Source organism: Elephas maximus, chromosome 12, assembly GCF_024166365.1.
Source record: "Elephas maximus indicus isolate mEleMax1 chromosome 12, mEleMax1 primary haplotype, whole genome shotgun sequence".
Taxonomy (NCBI): Eukaryota; Metazoa; Chordata; class Mammalia; order Proboscidea; family Elephantidae; genus Elephas; species Elephas maximus.
The window spans coordinates 106,179,243-106,203,068 of NC_064830.1; the positions used below are offsets into that span (position 1 = coordinate 106,179,243).

The 23,826-nt window shown below is 39.8% G+C and overlaps 1 protein-coding gene across 4 annotated transcripts in view; it reads right to left on the reverse strand.

Annotated features, from left to right (window-relative positions):
- The window catches only part of AUTS2 (activator of transcription and developmental regulator AUTS2), a 1,314,883-nt gene that overhangs the window by 749,638 nt on the left and 541,419 nt on the right, over positions 1 to 23,826 (reverse strand). For all 4 annotated transcript variants that reach the window (XM_049903251.1, XM_049903250.1, XM_049903253.1 and 1 more), the window contains one exon: positions 7,307 to 7,408. In XM_049903251.1, the coding sequence (XP_049759208.1) occupies positions 7,307 to 7,408 (102 nt within the window). The remainder of the gene's footprint in view (positions 1 to 7,306; positions 7,409 to 23,826) is intronic.

Below are 23,826 nucleotides of genomic sequence, written 5' to 3' on the forward strand. Positions count from 1 at the left end.
GGCCTCCCACTTTGTTCTTCATTTTCAGTAATACTTTACTCTTCCGGGGCCTCTTTCCCTTCCCTATGAAGTCAGTGACTTGTTTCTCCACCTCATAAAAAAATGTCACTGGAATTTGGATCGGAATTTCATTGTATCTGTAGATCGCCTTGAGTAGAACAGACATTTTTTACAGTGTTTAGTCTTCCTATCCATGAGCAAGGTATGTTTTTCCACTTATGTCGGTCTCCTTTGGTTTCTTGCAGTAGTGTCTTGTAGTTTTATTTGCATAGGTCTTTTACATCTCTGGTTAGATTTATTCCTAAGTATTTTATCCTCTTGGGGGCTATGGCAAATGCTATGGATTTGGTGATTTCCTCTTTGACGTTCTCTGTTGATGCAAAAGAATCCAACTGATTTTTGTATGTTTATCTTGTATCCTGATACTTGGCTGAACTCTTCCGTTAGTTTCAGTACTTTTTCTTAAGGATCCCTTAGGGTTTTCTGTGCGTAAGATCATGTTATCTGCAAATAGAGATACTTTTTATTTCTTCCTTACCAATTTGGATGCCCTTTATTAATTTTTCTAGCTGAATTGCTCTGGCTAGGCCCTCTAGCACAATGTTGAGTAAGAGTGGTGATAAAGCGGTTCCCATTCTCAAGGGGAATGCTTTCAGACTCTCTCCATTTAGGATAATGTTGGCTGTTAGCTTTGTATAAATGCCCTTTATTATGCTGAGGAATTCTCCTTCTATTCCTATTCTGCTGAGAGTTTTTATCATGAATGGGTGTTGGACTTTGTCAAATGCCTTTTCTGCATCAATTGATAAGATCATGTGGTTCTTATCTTTTGTTTTATTTAAGTGATGGATTACATTGATTGCTTTTCTAATATTGAACCATCCCTGAATACCTGGTATGAATTACACTTGGTCATGGTGAACTTTTTTTTTGATAAGTTGTTGAATTCTATTGGCTAGAATTTTGTTGAGGATTTTTGCATCTAAGTTCATGAGGGATACAGGTCTGTAATTTTCTTTTTTTGTGGAATCTTTACCTGGTTTTAGCATCAGGGATATGCTGGCTTCATAGAATGAGTTTAGTAGTATTCCGTCCTTTTCTATGCTTTGAAATACCTTTAGCAGTTATTTCAAAGTTTGGTAAAATTCTCCACTGAAGCCATCACGGCCAGGGTTTTTTGTTGTTGTTGTTGTTGTTAGTTTTTAAATTACTTTTTCAATCTCTTCTTTTGTTGTGGGTTTACTTAGTTGTTCTACCCCTGTGTTAGTTTAGGTAGGTAGTGTGTTTCCAGAAATTCATCCATTTCTTCTAGGTTTTCAAATTTGTTATAGTACAATTTTTCATAGTAATCTGATATGAATTCCTTTAATTTCAGTCGGGTCTGTTTTAATACCGCCCGTTTCATTTCTAATTTGTGTTATTTGCTTCCTCTACTGTTTTTCTTTTATCAGTTTGGCCAATGGTTTATCAATTTTGTTAATTTTTTCAAAGAACCAGCTTTTGGTCTTGTTAACTCTTTCAATTGTTTTTCTGTTCTCTATTTCATTTAATTCTGCTCCAATTTTTATTATTTGCTTTCTTCTGGCTCTTGAGGGTTTCTTTTGCTGCTCTTTCTATTTGTTGAAGTTGTAGGGATAATTTTTTGATTTTGACCCTTTCTTGTTTTTGGATGTGTGCATTTATTGATATAAACTGATCTCTGAGCACTGCTTTAGCGTGTCCCAAAGGTTCTGATAGGAAGTGTTTTCATTCTCATTGGATTCTATGAATTTCTTTATTCCATTCTTTATTTCTTCTATAACCCAGTCACTGAGCAGAGTGTTGTTCAGGTTCCAAGTGTTTGATTTCTTTTCCCTGCTTTTTCTGTTACTGATTTCTACTTTTATGGCTTTATGGTCAGGGAAGATGCTCTGTAATATTTCTATGTTTTGGATTCTGTTAAGCCTTGCTTTATGACGTAATATGTGGTCTATTCTAGAGAATGTTCCATGGCGTTGGAAAAAAAAGTATACTTGGCTGCTGTTGGGTGGAGTGTTCTTTGTATGTCTATGAGGTCAAGTTGGTTTACTGTGGCATTTAGATCTTCCATGTCTTTACTGAGCTTCTTTTTGAATGTTCTGTCCTTCACCGAAAGTGGTATGTTGAAGTCTCCTACTATTATTGTGGAGCTGTCTATCTCACTTTTCAGTGCTGTTAAGAGTTTCTTTTATATATCTTGAAGCCCTGTCGCTGCGTGCGTAAATACTTAATATGGTTATATCTTCCTGGTATACTGTCCCTTTAATAATTATATAGTGCCCTTCCTTATCCTTTGTGGTGGACTTAACTTTAAAGTCTATTTTGTCAGAAATTAACATTGCCACTCCTACTCTTTGTTTTTCGCTTATTTTTTTTCCATCCTTTGAGTTTTAGTTTGTGTCTTTAAGTCTAAGGTGTGTCTCTTGTAGGCAGCATATAGATGGATCATGTTTTTTAATCCATTCTGCCACTCTCTGTCTCTTTATTGGTGTGTTTTGTCCATTTACATTCAGCGTAATTATGGATAGGTGTGTTTAGTGCTGTCATTTTGATGCCTTTTTTGTGTGTGTTGTTGACAATTTCTTTTTTCCACTCAATTTTTTGTGCTGAGTAGTTTTTGTTTATGTATTGTCTTTTCCTCTTTTTCATTATTGTTGATTTTGTTTTTGCTCAGTTTTTATGTTTTTCTTGTATTTTATTTTGATGTGTAGGATTGTTTGTCTCCTTTGTGGTTACCTTAAAAGGATAATTATTTTCTGAGCACTGAGAATGTTGTATGAACCATGTTAAGTGATTCAAATGCATACTACTGAGTAATCTTTCAAAGGTAGGTGAAATTAGCCTCATTTTATAGACAAGGAAACCAAAATTTAGAAAGATCAAGCTTCTTGTCCAAGATCACACAGACAATAAATAGCAAACCTGCTACTAAAATGTAGTTTGTCTGTAACCAATGCCCATGAGGATGTATAATTTGAGGCTTTGTCTGATTTACTCGCTTAAGTGTTTAAGTTTAGCCAGTAAGTTTTCACAACTTTCTCTGTTACAAAATTCTGTAGAAGTCAGAAGCAATATTATCCGCCTTGAAGAATTCATCACGAATATTCACATATTCAATTACTCCTTAACTTTTTCCTTAGTGATTAATCTAAACAAGTTGTTCTGTCTCCTTGATGTGGACAATCTGAATGAACGTCCTTGTGGCCAATTATTCCAGCCTGGCAATACGGTTTGGGAATACACAATTTTGAAAAGTCAAGGACATTTGGTTCTTTCAAGCTTTACTCATGAGTCAAATCCTCCATCTACTCTGCAAGTGTTTTTTTCTTACTCTTTTTGCCCGTCCGATTTAAAAAAAAAAATTAAAGGTGGAATCATGCAGTATCTTGATTAGTCTCACCTGACACTAAGTCTTAGCTGCCAAAGCTTTTAAAAATACCACTGAGGTGGGTGGAAGACTACTGAAAATTTTTATCTCAGGTGAAGAAACAGGAACAGGCGTGATGGACGCCTAAGGAACCAAATTTACTCTCCTGCCATAAGCAATTAAAAAACCCAATAAAGTACATGAAACAAGGAATTTTAAAAACTGGACAACAGGCAGTGCAGGCAGTGATCCTTGAGAGAATGGAAGCAAATACGACAACCCTTCCAACTGCTCCAGTTTACTGTCTGGGCAGTTTTCAGGCCACAGCATGAATGGGATAACCCAGGCGGAGTCCAGTGGTCTCTCTGAATTGGGAAGACAGAGTTAAGAATCAGGGGAGGCCAAGGCATCTAGAAGGACAGATCAGAGGACAGAAGAATAGACAGCTGAACAGAGAAGGAATTCTGGAAGCAGCAGCAGGTTCCCCTGTAGTCTTAAGCTCAGTTCTAATCAGCACTTGTGTAAGAAAACTACTCTAGGCAAGGCAAACAACCACTTGAAAGGAGCAAGGAGGATAATCCCCAAAGCTCACACTGGGCAGAGAATAATTCGCACTCCCACCAGCCAGAATGGAAAAACCTTTTAATATATCAGGCATTAGGAAGAGTATTCAGTACTGGAGAAAAATTAGCCCTCCACTAAAGGCTTTTCTTGTTGTCATGTGATATCCAGTCAGTTCCAACTCTTACTGACCCTGTGTAAAACAGCATGAAATGGGACTCACTCCCGTGCCATCCTCATACCTGTTGCTATGTTTGAGCCAATTGTTGCAGGTATTGTGTCAATCTGTCTCATCAAGGGTCTTCCTCTTTCTCACTGACCCTCTAGTTTACCAAGCATGATGTCCACCTCCAGGGACTGGTCCCTCCTGATAACATGTCCGAAGTATGTGAGATGAAGTCTTGCCATCCTTGCTTCTAAGAAGCATTCCGGCTGTACTTCTTCCAAGAGAGATTTGTTCCTTCTTCTGGCAGTCCATGGTACATTCAATACTATCTGCCAACACTGGGTTTTTTTTTATAATTCAAATGCATCAATTCTTCTCCAGTCTTCCCTTATTCATTGTCTAGCTTTTGCACGCATATGAGCAACTGAAAATACCATGGCTTGGGTCAGGCACACCTTAGTCCTCAAAGTGACATCTTTGCTTTTTAACACTTTAAAGAGGTCTTTTGCAGCAGATTTGCCCAATGCAACACCTCGCTTGATTTCTTGATAGCTGCTTCCATGGGCATTGATTGTGGATCCAAGTAAAATGAAATCCTTGATAACTTTAGTATTTTCTCCATTTATCATGGTGTTACTTATTGGTCCAGTTGTGAGGATTTTTTTTTTTTTTTTTCCTTTATGTTGAAATGGACCCAATGGCACCTAACAACAAAGGCTGCTCTGGTCCCACCCAAAGAAAGCTTAAAAGCAAACCTAGAAAGGATCCAAGTGTGTCCAAGTATCTTAACTACACCATACAACAAAGCTCAAGATTATTCACCGGAACCAAAAATATTCAGAGCCAAACAAGGTAAAATTCATCATGTCTGACATCCAATACAAAATTGTCAGTCTTGCAAAAAAGCAGGAAACGACGACCCATAATGAGGAGAAAAATGAATCATTAAAAACATTTGAAAAAATAATCAGTAGTGGTCTTTGACTCAATCTCCTCACCATCTGAGAATCATTTAAAATAATTAGTTACTTTCAAGAAACAAGGGGGGACCATTTTTATTCTTTAAAATACCGTGTTGGTAAGTATTGCTCTGGTATTTAAAAGAATTATTTTCCGGCCTGACTTACCAAACAGATTTTGGATTGCAACAGAGCCTCAGCTAAGTCTGAGGAACCTCAGATTTACACATGTGACTGAAATAAGTGGCTGGAGTTTTTGACAATCAAGTATGGTTAAAACCTTACCAAATGCTTGGAGCATCTCATTAAATGCCAATTTCTTTTGATGAAATGGCAAGTGAGTTCAGAGAAACCAGTCAAAAGATCTCATTGACTGTACAAAACTGTGACCTGACACGGCTTTCATTTCTCTACTTTATAATGAAAATATGATTAACTAACCCTACAACAATTTCCATAAAGCTAGAGTCAATGAGGTCTTCTATTAAAAGCATAACAAAACTTCAGAAGAACATTTAAACATTAATGTCTTTAACAACTTAGGTAAGAAAATTTGTTACAGTTTTAAGATTATAAATTATAGCTCCATTAGAAAATTAATGAAACACATGAATACACAAACATACTTATACACAGACATATTCATACTCACAGCAAAACACTGAGTTAGTACTCTTTATTTATGTAATTGGTATCATACCAAATAAGAAGGGAAGTCAGTTATCTACAATTAAGATAATAAGAATACTATGGAAATAATACTTTGTTTATTCCATTTAATTCCTGTAAGAACTCAATATCCTATGCTTCAAATCTCACCCTACACCTCACAAACTATCCGGAGAATTAAAAGAGGGTAGGTATGTCTTATGGTTGTTCACCTTGGCTGGTGGAGAGGGAGATGGCAGACTGTTACTATGGAATGACTCAGTACGCTGCAGAGGTCTCCAAACCTTTATGCTTCTGAGCACCTCTCAGTAAAAAAATTTTGAGCACACACTCGTAAAATAAGTATGCTTATCAATTATATACATTACCTCTTCTGTTTATTAAATTGTATATTAAACTGGTTGCCATTGAGTTGATGGCGAGTCATGGTGACCCCGTGTGGGTCAGAGTAACACTGTGCTCCGTAAGATTTCCAGTGGCTGAGTTTTTGGAAGCAGACTGCTGGGACTTTCTTCTGAGGAGCCTCTAGGTACACTGGAACCACCAACCTTTTGTTATATTATGCCTATATTAGTAAAGCTTAATTTCTTTTCTTCAGACAAAAAATAAATACTAGTATTTTCTTCCTCTAGCTCAATGAGTCATCTTGTATACCACAATGATGGCCATCTCTTTAAAGCATAAGAAAAGGGAGATAAGAGGTGAAAGCTTTGGCTCTTCATCATACACAGTCACTCTGCATCTTCTTGACCCTCAGAGACTCTGAACTGCTATCTTTCTTTCACAGTACTGTCTCAGAAAATCTGTTAACATTACGTTGTTGGTGTCAATAATAAAAAAGTTCTCTCTGCTTGATCCATTTTATAAGAGAGTTCCAACTGTTGCTCTCAGGGGCAAACATGGGTCAAGAATCCTGATATATGACACATAAGGGAAGAAGGCCAAAAAGGTCCAAAGAGGGCCAGGTAGCTCTTGGAAGGTGGAGGGAAATGTGTCCTGTTGGTGAGTGGGAGGCTGGAAAAGGCTCAGAGCCAGTTTTAGAGCTGACAGATATCTCAAGTAGGTACGGTGGGTCTCACAATGTTTTCCTCCCATTAATCAGTCAGGAAATTTAATTCCTTCTCTCTGTAAGTAGGTGGTTGGTTAGTTATCCCTTCTAATAGTCATAAAATGACAGAGGAGATTGTTAGCAATTTCACAGGAGGAGAAATTACAAAAAGTCCATAGTTACATAAGGTCATTTCTCCACTGTAGCACTGCCTTGAGCTCTTCTCTCATTTGTAACACTGACATGAAAAGTATCATCGCTTCTCTTTGTAATCTGTTGTTTCTCAGGTGACAAATAATCTCACCTACCCTGTAATTTGTTACAACACATTTGAGGTCAAACTGGAAAGTAGAATGTCACAATAATGCAGGCTCAAACAGCTGTGGACCAAGAAAGGGGAGCTGCAATGCCTGGATGTGCAAAGAAATCTGAAGGGATGGTGGTATTGGGAGTTCAGGCCTGATCAGATGGATGTGTGGTCTGGTGGTTGTGTTTGACTTATTTATGTTTTAACTTACATCACTGAGCCTCTCCCGAGAGCTGCTCCGGTGGCAGCCCTTGGATTCTCCGCTGGCGCTCTCACTGTCACTGTCTCTGCAGCTGTTCTGCCCCGGCTTGAGCTACAGGAAAAGAGAAGAGCAGAAAGGAGAAGGTCAGCAGCCTCTTCCCACAACTGGCCAAGGGCAAATCGTTCACAGTTCTGACCGTTAGCGTTCTTCGCCGTTTCTAAATAGCACAAGGCAAACCGCCAAGACGAAACCATGAGGGTGGGATAAAGCAAAACACAGCGGCGATGTAGGGAAAAGAGCGAGTGAGCCGAAAGGTAACAACTCAAAGTCTAACCAAGGTCCATGGCTCTAGGAAAGCAATTTTCCCAAGGGTTTTTCCTTCAATTCCATTGTGGTTCTTTTTCAACAATTAAAACAAAAAGGACTATGAACATTAGATAAATTAAAGCCCGATTACACCAACTATGATTTCTTCTGCTCCTCTACTGAGGGAACAAAAAAAAAAAACCAAACGGAACAAAAAACAAGGTTTCTTCTCCTGGGAGAAAATGATAACTCACTGTGATGTTATCTTTCAACCAATGGGAAGACACTTAATGAGCTTGTCTTTTGAGACAACATTCCAGAGGTCTCCTGCCAGATACGTAAAAGTGCCAGATTAAGTCCTACAGCTTCAGTGAGTTAAGTCAGCACTCATTCAACAAACATGTATTAAGTGTCTATTTTGTGCCAGCTACTAAGTGCCGGGAATTAAGTGCTAAGCAAATAAAGTCTCTGATCTTCTGAAACTTACATTCTAGTGGTTTCTACACATTTAACCAGCTCTGATTTTCCACCGAAAACAACAAACACAGAGTTGAGAACCATCTGCCCATATGAGACGAGTCACTCGCATGAGGACAATTATTGGTCTATGATGTCATCAGCAATCACCCACAGAACCACCACTGAGATGTAGAATGTTACAAGACAGACCTTTCATGATGTTCCCCATCCAGCAAGAGGAAGACAGTGCAAGCCAAGCAGAACTAACAACACAAGGAAATAATGCTAAATGGAAACAAAAAGAGAGCCGGTGGTACCGAGACACAAAGTGATTTCTGAAGCCTTAGATTTTCCAAGCTGGCTGACCTCATATGGCTGAGAAGATGAGGGACGACACTCCCCGTGTGGGGAAGGCAGAAAGCAAAGGCAGGGAGAGCAACACGGTAGGAGAGAGAGCAACATGGCAGGAAAGGATCAGAAGGGGTCTTATGTGAAACAGAGCGCTCCTTTCGGGAGGAAAGAGGAAGACACATGAGACGGGAGCACAGATCAGAACACAGAATGTCTCGAACAAAACACAAGCCCCCATCTTCTGAGCAGTGGCAGCTTCAGAGAGCAGAACAGGTGGCGGATGGGTAGCAAACCTTCAGCCTCCAGTGGCTCTGGAGCCAAGGGGGGAGACGTGAGCAAAGGAAATGGAGAGTGAGTGTGAGCAACATCCTTGGACCTTCAGTGTGCCACCAAGGACTGCAGTTCAGACCCCACTTCTGGCCATGCCATCAGCTACCCTGGTAGCCCCACAACAGAGCATCTGTTTTGCTTTCAGCTTCTCTACAAATCCACTTTTATCACTTCCTTCTCAAATCTCTTTCTCCAGGAAGTCTTCTCTAATGGAGACCTGAAAATTGATGCTAATTTCACTCTGTATCCTCCGGAGCCCTCAAGTACTTGGTTTACTCCTGCGTTGATGCTAAACCTGCTAATTCTAAGCTAATTCACATGCAAGCTCCATGAGCCTTTTATTATTACTATGGAATAAAAGTTCAGGATATTGTCACTCTCTTCAAGTTTTCACTTTCATACTTATAATAAAGGGGGATGTAACCTAAAATGAACGTCCCCGTCTCTCAGTTTCCGAACATAGTATGCAATCCCGCCTTGGCTTTCCTGTCTTCAGTGCCGCCCTGGCCATCTCTGTACTTCTGAGTTCATGATTCTTTTAAAGCTCAGGTCTCATTTCCTCCACTATGGACTTTGAAGAGCTCATTCATTCTTTATTATCATTTTTTTTTTTTTACTACACCTTCGAAGTATAGCTACCATATCATTCTTCTTTATTAAAAACCTTTGATAATTATGATATATTTTCAAGACTAAAAAGGCCAATTGTTAGACACAGCTACACTGACAATAAAATCTGTACATGAAACGGGCGCTCTAATTCATGAGCACCGTTACGGCTCTTACCCACTGGCTCTCTGAGGTGAAGAGGGGCAGGTAAAGCTACCTCCGATTTAGGGACGGAGAAACACCCAGAGCAAAGGATTTGCTCAGAACCAGGCCAAAGACCTAGGGCTAAACCCACGTCTTTATTGCCTCCTGCTCTCCTCATGTGTAACTGCTAGCGTTCATTTAGATTTTCAAGTTTAATGTGGAAATGATGATCCTGCAGTATACTGCTGGTACCTGACTGTATTGACAAAACAGGGAAATCTGGTTAGGCGATGTTTGATCACCTCAGCTGAGAAATACACACCTAGCTGGGAATTAACGGTGTAAGACGTCGAGGCTTTCCCTAGTGTACAAGTGCCTTAACAAAACCAATGAACTTGGCCTTGCCCGCGCTTCTTTATGAAAGGAGAACGGTGAATTGAACGAGGCCCAGCAGGAGGCTCCGTGGCCCTCAGGAAAACGATCTGACTGATGTCCACCCAGGCTCCAGGCACACAGGGAATGCAAAACCCAAGACGGGCAGGCAGGAAGCCGCTGGCTAACCTTCCCCATGCTGGGCCAGAAAAGCACTTCAGTGAACACTCTTCAGAAAGCCTTCCACGAAATCCACCCCACGCCACCCCTTTCTCCTCCAAAGCCGGGCTCAGGTTTAAAGGAAACTTAGGATTTTAAGCTGTCAGACAGCTCAATATTTCAAAGAAATGGACTGACTACACTAAGCACTAAAGCTAAAACACAAGATTTCAGGCAAAGAAGTGTTCCTTCCTAATCCCATGAATACATTCTCAAACTGGCGTTTCCAGACACACCCAACGGAGCATGTGGGATAGCATAACTCACTCACAAGTTGTAATCCTTTACCTGAAACCTCCAGCTGTTACCTACAACCAGGAGACATTACCAAGGCCAGGTGCTGGCTTAAACACTTAGAGACCTAAGAAAAGTTGATCTGCTTACACTGATCTGTCCAAACATCCACAGAGGCTCTGTTATAAGAAAGCTGTTGCTTTAACTGATGTAAAGAGATTTCTTACAGCCAGCCTGTAGATATCAAAAAGCCTCCTTTATTTAAAAATAACTATAACCCACTCTCTAATTCCGGAAGTTTTTTCCCATTCGATATTAAATAGTTTAGGCACCAGAATTACAACAGACAAAATGAAAGGCAGCTAGGTCTGGCATGAGCGGCAGTAATTCTATCAACAAGATGATTGTATTTCATAAAATAAGCCAGTTTGTTTTCCTTAGATTTCTTTGTCAAAAACACATCCTCCAAACCCTGAAACTCTGATCCCATCACAGAGTTAACGGCAATTAGTGGCTAATTAGGAAAAGAACGATCCACAGTTTTATCACTGCCCTGGGCTGAGAGAAGGTGGAGCCGTCCCGTGCCCATCTGCCAGTCACCTGTAAGCCAGGCCATGCCCTTCTTCTCAGCTCCATCGTGGGCAGTTCCAACACGACGCTGGCTGCCCAGCAGGTGTCATGAACCCCTCACACAAAACTCTGAGAAGGACCACGTGTGTGGAGAAAGCAGTCTACCTGGAACTGGAGAGTAATGACGTGAGTTATGCAGTGCAATGCAGAAGGCATGCTAAAAAATCTCCTTCCACAGTTCTGGTTCCTGAAGGCAGCAGATATCCCACTGCAGACTGCTGAGCTTCTGTAGGCATCTAAACGACCTCTGTTACCAAGTTTAAACATGTGTCAGTAAGCTCAACACCTCCTTTTTCCAGTGAAATTTTATAATATACCTGTAGGCTTCACTACCATCAAAGGACCAGAGCTTAAATCTCATAAAAATACTGTTGTCGTCACTGTTGTGTTTCCAAAATAAAAATGTCCTCAAATTTTCATTTCTAAAACAGGAGAAAGTTACATAGACCGGGTGACATTTGCACTATTTCATTTCTTAGGCTTTAAAAGGTATTCCAGACGAGAGACTCATGAAAAAGACTAAAGAATCTAATGAAAAAAACCTCACACATCAAATAAGCTATCAGGAAATAACTACCACAACAAATAAAATTACACAGTTGAAAAGAAAACGCTATTACTTTTTTTAAGCATCGTAAAACATATTGAATTTTTAAATGTAAATTTAACAACAGAAACAAAAAATCCTATTGCTATCAAGTCGATTCTGACTCATAGAGACCCTATAGGTTAGCACCCGTAGCTCTTAAGCAGGGCTCCAATAATAATTCCTGTCCAAAAGCCAAACATTAACAAAGTAGGACAGGGCCAGGATCATAGAATCAAGAATTCATCATCCTGTTAATGTTTGCAATAGTTACCCATTGCTGTCGAGTTGATTCCAACCCATGGCGACCCTCCAGGACAGAGCAGAACTGCCCCGTGGGGTTCTCCAAGGCAGATGCAGACTGACATGTCTTTCTCCTGAGAAGCGGCTGGGGGCTCAAACCGCAGACCTTCTGGTTGGCAACCGAGCACTTACAGACTGTGCCACCAGGGCTCCTTCTTCGAAAGCTAGAGTTTTATGGAAGTATTTGATAATCACGAAGCTAACCATCAGTAAAATTTAAATATTAAAAATACTTGCCTTAAAAGGATTCAAATTACAATCAATAGAGAAATAGAATGAAAACAGGGAAATAAGAAGAAAGCAAAAGCATAAGGCCAAGTATGTCTTTAAAAAAACAGCAGGCACACGTAGTTTGTGTTGGGATGGATGGATGGATGGACGGGTGGACGGATGAACGGATGGACAGATGGATGGATGGATGGATGGATGGATGGGGGGTGGGTGGATAGACAGATAGATTAGGAAGACATCAACTACTTATATTACTTCTGAATATTCCTAAATTTTAAAACAAGATGGAAAAAAAGAAAAATTAGAACTAAATGGCTAGATGAAGTCATATGTCAAAGACACCCATTTTATAGTGATAACTTTCATACTTTTGTCCTTTATATCAGAGCTAGGCTATAAACCTTTATATATGAATATATAAAATAAAAATATATGTTAAATAACAAGAGAAGACAACAGAAGGTGGTAGACTTTAGCAGCCTGATACTCAGTAGGGAAGAAAACAATACAAAAGGACATTGTTGTTGTTAGGTGCCGCTGCGTCGGTTCCAACTTACAGGGACCCCACGTACAACCGAATGAAGTGCTGTCCGGTCTTGTACCATCACCACAATCATTGTTATGTTTTAGCCCATTGTTGCAGCCACTGCATCAATACATATCCTTGAGGGTCTTCCTCTTTTGCACTGACCCTCCACTTTACCAACCATGATGTCCTTCTCCAGGTACTGGACCCTCCTGATAACATGTCCAAAGTATGCAAGACAAAGTCTCGCCACACTCACTTCTAAGGAACATTCTGGCTGTACTTTTCCCAAGACAGACTTGTTTGCTCTTCTAACAGTCATGGTATATTCAATATTCTTTGCCAATACCTTAATTCAAAGACATCAATTCTTCTTCGGTCTTCCTTATTCACTGTCCAGTTTTTGCACGCATATGAGGCAACTGAAAATACTATGGCTTGGGTCAGGCACACCTTAGGCCTTAAACTGACATCTTTGCTTTTTAACACTTTAAAGAGGTCTTTTGCAGTAGATTTACCTAATGCAATACATCGTTTGATTTCTTGGTTGCCGCTTCCAAAAGGACATAGAAATTTTAAAAAGTCAGTTTGATCTGGCAATATAAAACAAACTGGGTAGTCTAAGACACTATCTTCTAAAGCATTCATGAGACATTACCACCAACCAAGTCCAGGAGCAGATCAACCAGCAAGCAAGGTACGCCCGGGCTTACATCAAGCAAGTTATGCACGGGCTTACTTTTATTTCCTCACTAATCTGTAAGATATGGTGAAAAACAGGCAAAACTGTGCACTAGAGATTAGTAAGCAAGCACGAGTGAGCCTGCACGTACCTTGCTGATTGGGTAATCCATCCCTGACTAGGTCACAACAACTATCAAACCAATCCCAAAAGACAGAAATTACAGAGCAGCCTTCTTTGACTATGATAAAAATTAGCGACAATGTTTTAAACAACTAAATATTCGTATCGCATAAAAACCAAAAGCCTGTTGCCATTGAGTGGATTCAGACTCATAGTGACCCTACAGGACAGAGGAGAACTACCCCACAGAGTTTCCAAGGATCAGCTCGTGGATTTGAACTGCCGACCTTTTTGGTTAGCAGCCATAGCTCTTAACCACTGTGCCACCAGGGCTCTGTATCAAGTAGAAATAATAATAATAATAATAAAAAAAAGTCACTCCACAATTAAAATTGGGTCAAAAATGAAACTACAAACATGCCATTTAAAAATTATGTAAAATTTTGCCTAGTTATACTAATCAAATGAACAAAAAGAAATATGACTAAAAAAGGAAATTAAAGGACATTCTAAAAATGAAAAGAACATCGATTATAAATTAAAATATTGTACAATTAATAAAGGATAATTGGGGGGATCAACGATAAAAAAAAAACCTCATAAATCTAAATTATGAAAAGATATTAAAAGAAAACCAATATTTGAAATAAAAACATAACAGAATCATTTCTAAATTATAGTAGTAAGCATTATTTTTATAGTAAACATTATTTCAAAACCCTAATCAAATAGTTTAATGTTTAAAATTTTAAAAGTTTATGAAAATTTTTCCAGAGTATGGAAAATATGGCAATCTACTACTTTGCCAAAATGTGACAGTACAGAAACCTATTAAGGTAAACAAGGAATGACCTTCCTAATTAAAAGAAGGACAAAAATCAAACGAAATACAACAAACTGAATTTAATTACAAATTAAAGGCCAGGCCAGCGAGCTCTGATGGAACGGCTCACAGACTTAAGACTCCTGACGTGTGAGGGGAGGGCGCAGGCGCCGGGTTCTAAAGCCGGGGTGTGATGACGGCTGCCGACAATTCTCCTGAATACCAGTCAACTGTACACTTACGGGGTGAATTTTATGGTACATAAATTAAATATCTCAATAAAGATGTTTAGTTTTTTTTTTTTTTTTTAATTCCATCAATTTAATTCTTACTCCAGGAAGAGTTCCTCCCCCATCAAGGGCTTACCTAATTCAGGCCAAGGTCACCCAGGGTAACCTCCTTTTCTTAAAGTCAACTGTGTCACAGAAGATAACCTGAGCATGGGAGTGAAATCCATCCTACTCGCAATCCCAGGGATTACACAGGGTGTGTGCAGTAGGGTCAAGTACCCTCTATCATAGCGGGTTTAAGACATCGAGAAACGGAGAAATTACTGCTAAATCCATGTATCATAAAATCACTCCAATGGAATTACAGAAGTTTTATTAATGCAAATAAAGACACAGAAGTCCTACTTGGACTTCAGAAGCACTAACTATCCCTGTAGTGTTCTTCTCAAATAAATGTTTAAGGTATGCTTGCATCCACAATGATTTGAGGGTTGTGTTATTAGCTTGGAAATGAAAACTTTTGAAGCACTTCCACATGCCAATCACATATATTATGAAATGTTTACAGGGATTTGATAAAATTCTTCACAGTAGGAAATACTGAAAGTTAATAAAATAAAGAGAGGAAAATAATCCAGGATAAATCTAACTACACAGTCTCAAACATAAACAAGAAGGAATTAAGACAATCAAGGGCAACCTGAGCCACTGTGCTATTCTTCCAGTAGACACACTCAACCCAGACAGCCGAACTTAATACTGTCCTACCGCTTAACGAGGGCAGCGTTACTCTTGATGATTTGGCCAAGAGGCTATTACAACACTATTTCTTCGAAACCTAATAATGTGAAGAAGCTAAGAGAATAGAAGTGTAAAAAGCAGTGCTTGCTATATAACACACATCTTTATGTGTAACTTGGGTACTATCCCTAAGTTGAATTACATTGACAAAAAGCATGAGAACACACCTGACTTTCCATTGTTTGCCAAAAACATAGTCTAAATAACTACAGGGGAATAGGAGATGTACAAGAATGGGATTAAAGCGAGAAAGCTTGTTGAGCAGGTGTTTGGCACTCTTTGAGAATGGTTGGGCTAAAAGATTAATCTGTTTTCAAATAGGCTCAGAAATTGACATAAAATACTAAAATGCAATGCAACTATCATTTGATGAAGGAATGTCTGGCTGCTTTGGTGTAGTTTTCAGCCTTCTGATAATGAAATTTTGATTATTAAAAGGAAATTTTGACATAATCCTATTTGGTCGTCAAGAATGATTACATAAAAATAACAAACACCCCAACTTTATTTTTTTATATTTTTCTATAAGAAAAACATGCTTTCAAACAACTTTTAAAAGGTCTAGCATTATTAAAAATACCATCACCCTCAAACATGAGTATAAAACAATACTTTCATGCCCCAGAGTAAAAACCAAAGTCATTACCATGATCTGGAAGGAGTCTCTGGGTAGTGCTAACCGTTAGTTCAACTACTACATGAAATGTTGGCAATTAGGAACCACCCAGAGGCCCCTAGGAAGACAAGCCTGGTGATTGCTTCTGAAAGGTCTTGAAAGTCTTGAAAACCCTATGGAGCAGTTCTACTTGGCACCCATGGGGACACCGTGAGTTAGAATTCACTCAACAGAAACTAACAACAGAAGGCACCCATACTATATGGCTTCCCACCATTTCTCTGACTTCCTTGTCTACTACTCTCTGCCCTGCGCATTCTGTCACTTCTGCTGGCCTCCTTGCTGTTTATCAACCAAGCCAGACATTCTCTCACCTCAGGGCCTCTGCACTCTCTGTAACCTGGGGGACATCCAGCTCACTACCTCACTTCTTCAGATTTTTATGTAAATGTCAACTTTGTCAGTTCGGCCGTCCTTGATCACCTGATTTACAAATGCAACCGGGTTCCACTTAATACCTTCTAATACATATTCTACTTCTCCTGTGTGCTGTGTGCCTCCTCTAAACTTCCCTTATAAGCTGTACGACGACAAGATTTTTATGTTTTGTCTCAGAGGCTAGAACAGGCCTAGAATTTATCAGATGCTCAGTAAATATTTGTTTAATTAATCATAATCTTTAAGGCCCGCTACATTTACAATAAAATCTCCCACAAAACGGCCCCCAGAGTTACCATCACAGAGTATGACTAGGTCATAAAAAGCCAGTCTTCTGGGGCTGGCCAATAAGGACAGCTCATCAGCGAGTGGAAACATGGACAGTGGCATGCATACTGGTGAACGTGTGGGCTGTGCAAGCACATGAAATCAGTCTTTAGGTTCCCTACGCTTCAGAAAGTTCCACTGCCGATTTTGTTCTTGAAACACTGATCATATGTAATTTCAGATATTTTAGAGAGTCAGGTACAGGACTATAAAATGAAAGTCAGCATATAATTATAGTTAGTTTAATATATCTTCATCCTGGCATTTGAGAATTTTAAAAGTACTTGTTCAGCAAAAGGTTAAAAACCACTACCAAGGGAAGTTAATAGCACTCTTAGCATTAGACGTACTTGTTGATGAGATTGCCACTTTGAGGTAGTTTGGATAACATGAAGCATTTAAAAATCCTGTTTATTTTTTCTTCTAACAAGTTTTTTTTTTAATCCTTTTCTTCTTATAAAATCAATCCATCAAAAACCTTCTTCCTTTAAAAATGTGTACTACCAAACACTGACTTCTTAATAATAATATTTATAAAAGAAACCCCATTGGTTAAAGGAATAAAACATCCTCCCTAGTAAAATTGTAAATGAGAAGGTATTTTCAGCGGAGGGGGTGTAAGTTCATTCTTGTCATTGCAAAGGAATGGCTCATATGAGTCCAGTAAACAGCACATTCCACTTAGAAAGAAGAGGTGCTCACTAACTCAATTAACTCTACAGCTGTACAGGGTCACTATGGCACCATGTCAATGATGTCCCTGTATCCCACCTTGTAATGTATCACTGATTTGCATTACCCACCTGGCCCCTGAGGAACCTTAGTTAGAGATCCAGGTTTACAACAAACTTCACTTCCATGTAGAAAGCAGTTTTCACTAGGCTCCAGGAAACTTAAAGTTACAAAGCCTCTCTCATTTTTAATCTGGGCAAAATAGACATAGGGAATGAAATCATCTTACTTTGTATGAGAGCAGGTGGGGTAAAGAAGGCTTATATAAAGAACTATAAACTTCCCAACGATCAGTAATTCTTGATCCAAACACATGGCTTCTCTCCAAGGTGCAGAAAGATTCAAATATGTGAAATTTCTAATTCTTGGCATGATTTTAGTTGGTTTCCATAAATTTATGAAGGAAGAGCTTGAGAATTTTTCCCAACCTAACTCAGAGATGAGGAGACAAATGCTAAGCCCCTTACAGACATACACAGGGGTCTGATGCAGAGATTAGTTCTCGCCATCATAGTCTGACACACATATCTGGCACTTAACTAAAGACGACACGAGCTGAGGTTTTCATTTTCAGGGTAAGACCAACGTTTGGCTATCATTGCAGGGACAAAGGCTAGTAAATGAAGGGTTTGTTCCTGGCCCCTGGAGCTACAGTGCCAACATATATTCTCAGCGGGACCCAAAACTGGTTCAATATAACCAAGAAAAGAAGAAATTAATATGCCTATAATATAGAATATACAATTGTCACATGTTATTTCTACCATCACAATTCTGGAAATTAAATGGTTATATTTCCCAATTCACAGGTAGAGAAATCCAAGCTGAGAAAGACTTAAGAAATCTGCACAAGGTCAGGAAGACAGGCATAGGCCAGGCAGGTCTGGGACCCACGCCAGCCTGGCTCCATGGCCTGTAGCGGTTATGCACAGTGGTATGAGACAGCAGGAAGACCACGTCCTTAGAATTAAAAAGTTTAGATCCCTTTCATCCCTCCAAAGGTCTAGATTCTGTCTTGCCCTTAAGTATAAAATGCTCAGCATGTACAACGGTGGTCTCACAGTTTAAGTCAACTACTACATCAGCTCTGTAATCATTCTTACCACGTCATGAGAAAATGCATCAACTCATCCTCCATTTAAAAAAAAAAAAAAAAACAGAACGCAAAAGAGAGAACACATTCGAACTATGCACAGCAGGTAGGGAAAAACCACAGCTATTTGGGACACTGGTGTGTTTTAAAATAACTGCTCACTTCCACATTCCAAATTCCCTAAACTACAAACAGACACAAATTTTACAGATTATCCCTCAAAAAGAAAGAGACAAGAAACACAAATTAATAACTATTTAAGCATTCTGTTTCATCATGATAACAAACAGATGGTTTTAATATTCTAGAGGCTAATTCCTGAGCAATTAAAAACACAGCAAGACACTAACATCTAATGAAACATTTTAACTACCAGTACACGCATCTGTCATTAATTCCCACACAGTAAGGTCTTGGATCTCCTCAATCTGTTCTTTATTAAGGAAAGTTTTTCCACTCTGAATTTAGTGAAGTAGAGAATTAACAACTGTTTTAAATCAGCAATCAGCAGGCTATTTCACCAATGTGTACTGGAACCATGTATACTATCAGACTTAAATTTATTCGTACGATGGCTTTGATGTACACACATCTTTTAACTTTAAAACAGATCCAATTTTCTAATTAGGGTTCCCCCCTACAAAAACCTATACCACATTAGTCTCTTGATATACAACAGAAACCCTCATTGAGCTGCTCCTAAAAAGGACGTGCGTGTGTGTTAGTTATAGTTTTATCCTAAATTGATGTGGTCAATATTTTAGGCAGCAAGAACCCAAACGTGTCTGTGAGCCAACATAGTGATGGTGATATAAGCAAAATGAAAATGGTTTTGCTGCTCTCAGTGATAAAAGTACACTGATTCACTATAAGTGCATTTATTCAGGGACTGGCACTATTAGGAGCCCTGGTGGCACAGTGGTTAAGAGGTGCAGCTGCTAACCAAAAGGTCGGCAGCTCGAATTCACCAGCTACTCCTTGGAAACCCTATGGGGCAGTTCTACTCTGTCCTACAGGGTTGCTAGGAGTCACCACAACCAATTCAATGGCAAAAGATTTTTTTTTGGGGGGGGACAATATTAATTATCTTTCCCAGGTCATGTCTTCAGCCCCTCCCACACTGTAACCACGTACTATTATTCAGAACTGATCGGAAAACCTCTTTGTAGCCGAGTCACTTTAACAATGGCATGCGTGTGTAAGAAGTGAATTAAGTTACAATAATTCAACATCACTGAAGAAGGCTAAAATCACTTACTGTATTTTTCATCAAGAGCTGGGAGTGAGGGGTTGAGCAAAGGGGTTGGAGGTCCCCAATCTGATTGCAGAATGTGACTACACTGATCGTCTCAACAGGGTGTTCCACTGTTGTATCTTATTTCTAAATGAGGAACCCTCAGTAGCCTTTGATGGAGCAGAGACAGATCTCCTCCAGGAAGTAAACCAATACTGTCATGAGCCGCCGCGTAACATCCGTTCAGGTGACAATTGACTGTATATACGTCTGTGGTCCCATAAGGTTAAAACAGAGTTCAGAAATCCTGATCGGAGAACAGGAAGTATTGAATGTAACAGGGTGTAGCAAATGCAACAGCTTCCCACACACTACAGTGCGATGGCACTGCCAGGCGTAAGACAGTGCAGTACATACGTGACCTATAATACAGGTATCTTGACAGTCATAATAAACACCTGTGTCACTGGCTTATGTGTGTGCTGTACTGTATTTTCCATCGTTACCTTAATGTGAACTTTCACTGTGTAAATATGGTGCCTGCAAAACGTCCAAATCACGCAGCTTATTTCACAGATGTACTGTGGACATCAAGCGATGCGTAACTGTACACGCAAAGGAGAAAGGTCTGGCTGCTCTATACAAGCAAAGAAACCACCCAAACCCACTGCCGTAGAGTCAATTCTGGCTCACAGTGACCCTACTGGACTGAACAGAACTGCCCCATAGGGTTTCCAAGGCTGTAAATCTTTACAGAAGCAAAATGCCACATCTTCCTCTCACAGAGCAGCTGGTGGTTTGAACCACTGACCTTTTGGTTCACAGCTGAGCGCTTTAGACACTGTGCCACCAGGGTTCCTAGGGAAGAAAAGAGCTCTCAAAAGTTCCTCATCTTTGTCCTTCTCCACTAGGCAAATAAATTAATTCTGGTTACCAAAGTGACAAGTATCTGAAGAGCCTCCGACGAATCTCAGTCAGTCAAGAGACCCTTGTTTCTGTCGAAGCAACAACATCTCCTCAGCATGAGTGAACTCTCAACAACACTGCACTCACCTTTCCTGGTCCAGAATATTACCTTCTAGGACACTCTGAAGTAGACAGCACGAAGCAGAAAACTTGAGTTTGAGTCTCAGCTGTACTGTTAATTAACCAAAAGACCTCAACTCTTTCATAGAGGAGTTAAGCCACATAATTTCTAAGTTCCCTTCTAATTCTGATATTCCATAATTCCAAGGTTCATATTAAATTAAATTGGCACCAAGACGAACATTAGTAACAGCAGCTAAAACTTACTACGTGCCAAGCATTATTCTAGCACATTCCGTAGACTACCTAATTCTCACAACACTTGTTTGAGGTAGCTGTTACTGTTATCTGCACTTCATAATGAGAAAGATACAGCACAAAAGGGAGTAACTTGTTCTAAGTTGCACAACTAATAAGTGGCCTGGCTGGGATTCAAATCCAGGAAGTCCTGAGGATAGCCCATGATCTTCTTAACCACCTCGCTGCGTTGCCTCCCAGCCATCACTGTGAAGTCTGTAGCGTGTATTAAGTTCTGTGTGTATGCAAGTATGTGTGCCTGTGTGAGTTTAGTAAGGCTGCTTCTATCACTGGGGCACCACAAAAACGCAGTGATCACAGAAACAGTAAAGGAGCACTGGACACAGCATGTTCTCAGACCTGGCAGGTTAAGACAGGCGACCAGTTATCATTACGTGCTTTCATTTGTGTAACGATAATAATATGTATGTTATATGTTGTTGTTAGGTGCTGTCGAGTCGGTTCCAACTCATAGCAACCCTATGCGCAACAGAACAAAACACTGCCCGGTCCTGCGCCATCCTTACATCGTCGCTATGCTTGAGCTCATTGTTGCAGCCACTGTGTCAATCCACCTCGTTGAGGGTCTTTCTCTTTTCCACTGACCCTGTACTTTACCAAGCATGATGTCCTTCTCCAGGGACAGATCCCTCCTGACAACATCTCCAAAGTATGTAAGACGCAGTCTCGCCATCCTAGCCTCTAAGGAGCATTCTGGTTGTACTTCTAAGACAGATTTGTTTGTTCTTTTGGCAGTCCACGGTATAGTCAATATTCTTCGCCAACACCACAATTCAAAGGCGTCAACTCTTCTTCGGTCTTCCTTATTCATTGTCCAGCTTTCACATGCATATGATGCAATTGAAAATACCATGGCTTGGGTCAGGCGCACCTTAGTCTTCAGGGTGACATCTTTGCTCTTCAACACTTTAAAGAGGTCCTTTGCAGCAGATTTACCCAATGCGATGAGTCTTTTGATTTCTTGACTGCTGCTTCCATGGCTGTTGATTGTGGATCCAAGTAAAATGAAATCCTGGGGCAACTTCAAACTTTTCTCCATTTATCATGATGTTGCTCATTGGTCCAGTTGTGAGGATTTTTGTTTATGTTGAGGTGTAATCCATACTGAAGGCTGTGGTCTTTGATCTTCATCAGTAAGTGCTTCAAGTCTTCTTCACTTTCAGCAAGCAAGGTTGTGTCATCTGCATAACGCAGGTTGTCAATGAATCTTCCTCCAGTCCTGATGCCCTGTTCTTCTTCATACAGTCCAGCTTCTTGTATTATTTGCTCAACATACAGATTGAATAGGTATGGCAAAAGAATACAACCCTGAGCACACCTTTCCTGACTTTAAGCCAACCAGTATCCCCTTGTTCTGTCTGAACAACTGCCTCTTGATTTATGTAAAGTTTCCTCATGAGCACAATGAAGTGTTCTGGAATTCCCATTCTTCACAACATTATCCATAATTTGTTATGATCCACACAGTCAAATGCCTTTGCATAGTCAATAAAACACAGGTAAACATCCTTCTGGTATCCTCTGCTTTCAGCCAGGATCCATCTGACATCAGCAATGATAGCCCCTGGTTCCACATTCTCTTCTGAAACTGGCCTGAATTTCTGGCAGTTCCCTGTCGATATACTGCTGCAGCTGTTTTTGAATGATCTTCAGTAGAATTTTGCTTGTGTGTGATATTATTCTATAATTTCCACATTCGGTTGGATCACCTTTCTTGGGAATAGGCACAAATATGGATCTCTTCCAGTCAGTTGGCCAGGAAGCTGTCTTCCATATTTCTTGGCATAGACGAGTGAGCACCCCCAGTGCTGCATCCGTTGGTTAAAACATCTCAATTGATATTCCATCAATTCCTGGAGCCTTGTTTTTCACCAATGCCTTCAGAGCAGCTTGGACTTCTTCCTTCAGTACCATTGGTTCCTGATCATATGCCACCTCTTGAAATGGTTGAACATCGACTAATTCTTTTTGGTATAATGACTCTGTGTATTCCTTCTATCTTCTTTTGATGCTTCCTGCGTCGTTTAATATTTTCCCCATGGAATCCTTCATTATTGCAACTTGGGGCATGAATTTTTTCTTCAGTTCTTTCAGCTTGAGAAACACGGAGCATGTTCTTCCCTTTTGGTTTTCCATCTCCAGCTCTTTGCACATGTCATTAATAATGTGTATACACTTACCTAAAAAATACTTGTACATTAAGCATCTAATTTAATATTCACATAAACCTTCTCAGGTAAGTAAATGTTAATGGCCCCTTACAGAGAATGAACTGAAATTCAGACAGAAATGACTGAATCAGAGACCCCCCGATACAGGCTGATGAGCTGAGCCTAGGGTGAGTTCCCTGATACCTGGCTGAATGCTATGGTCACGTATTTGCCACACTATATGTTCCTCTCACAACAACCTGTGAGGTGACGTAATTATCACCGTGTTAGGGTTAAGTTAAAGGGAGGCTCACACTAATGCGAGATAGAAAACGGCAGACCTAGAACTCTTAGCAGGACTTTGTACTACAGAGTCTGTGCTGTTCCACAACAGCACGTCACTACTCTCTGGAGTATCAATATCGTCCACAGGGCAACGCATGCTCCCACCAATTAATTACCTCTGCTCCTCTGGAAAATGGTATTTCTAACATTTTTGACTTTCTGGTCAAACATTTTAGGGTAAGCAGTTAGCAAGTTAGCTATAAACAATTATTCTTGCATCTCTGTAATAGAAGAAATTCTGTATATAACATGACATATCTGAAGATATTTTTACAAGCATATCTCTGTCTC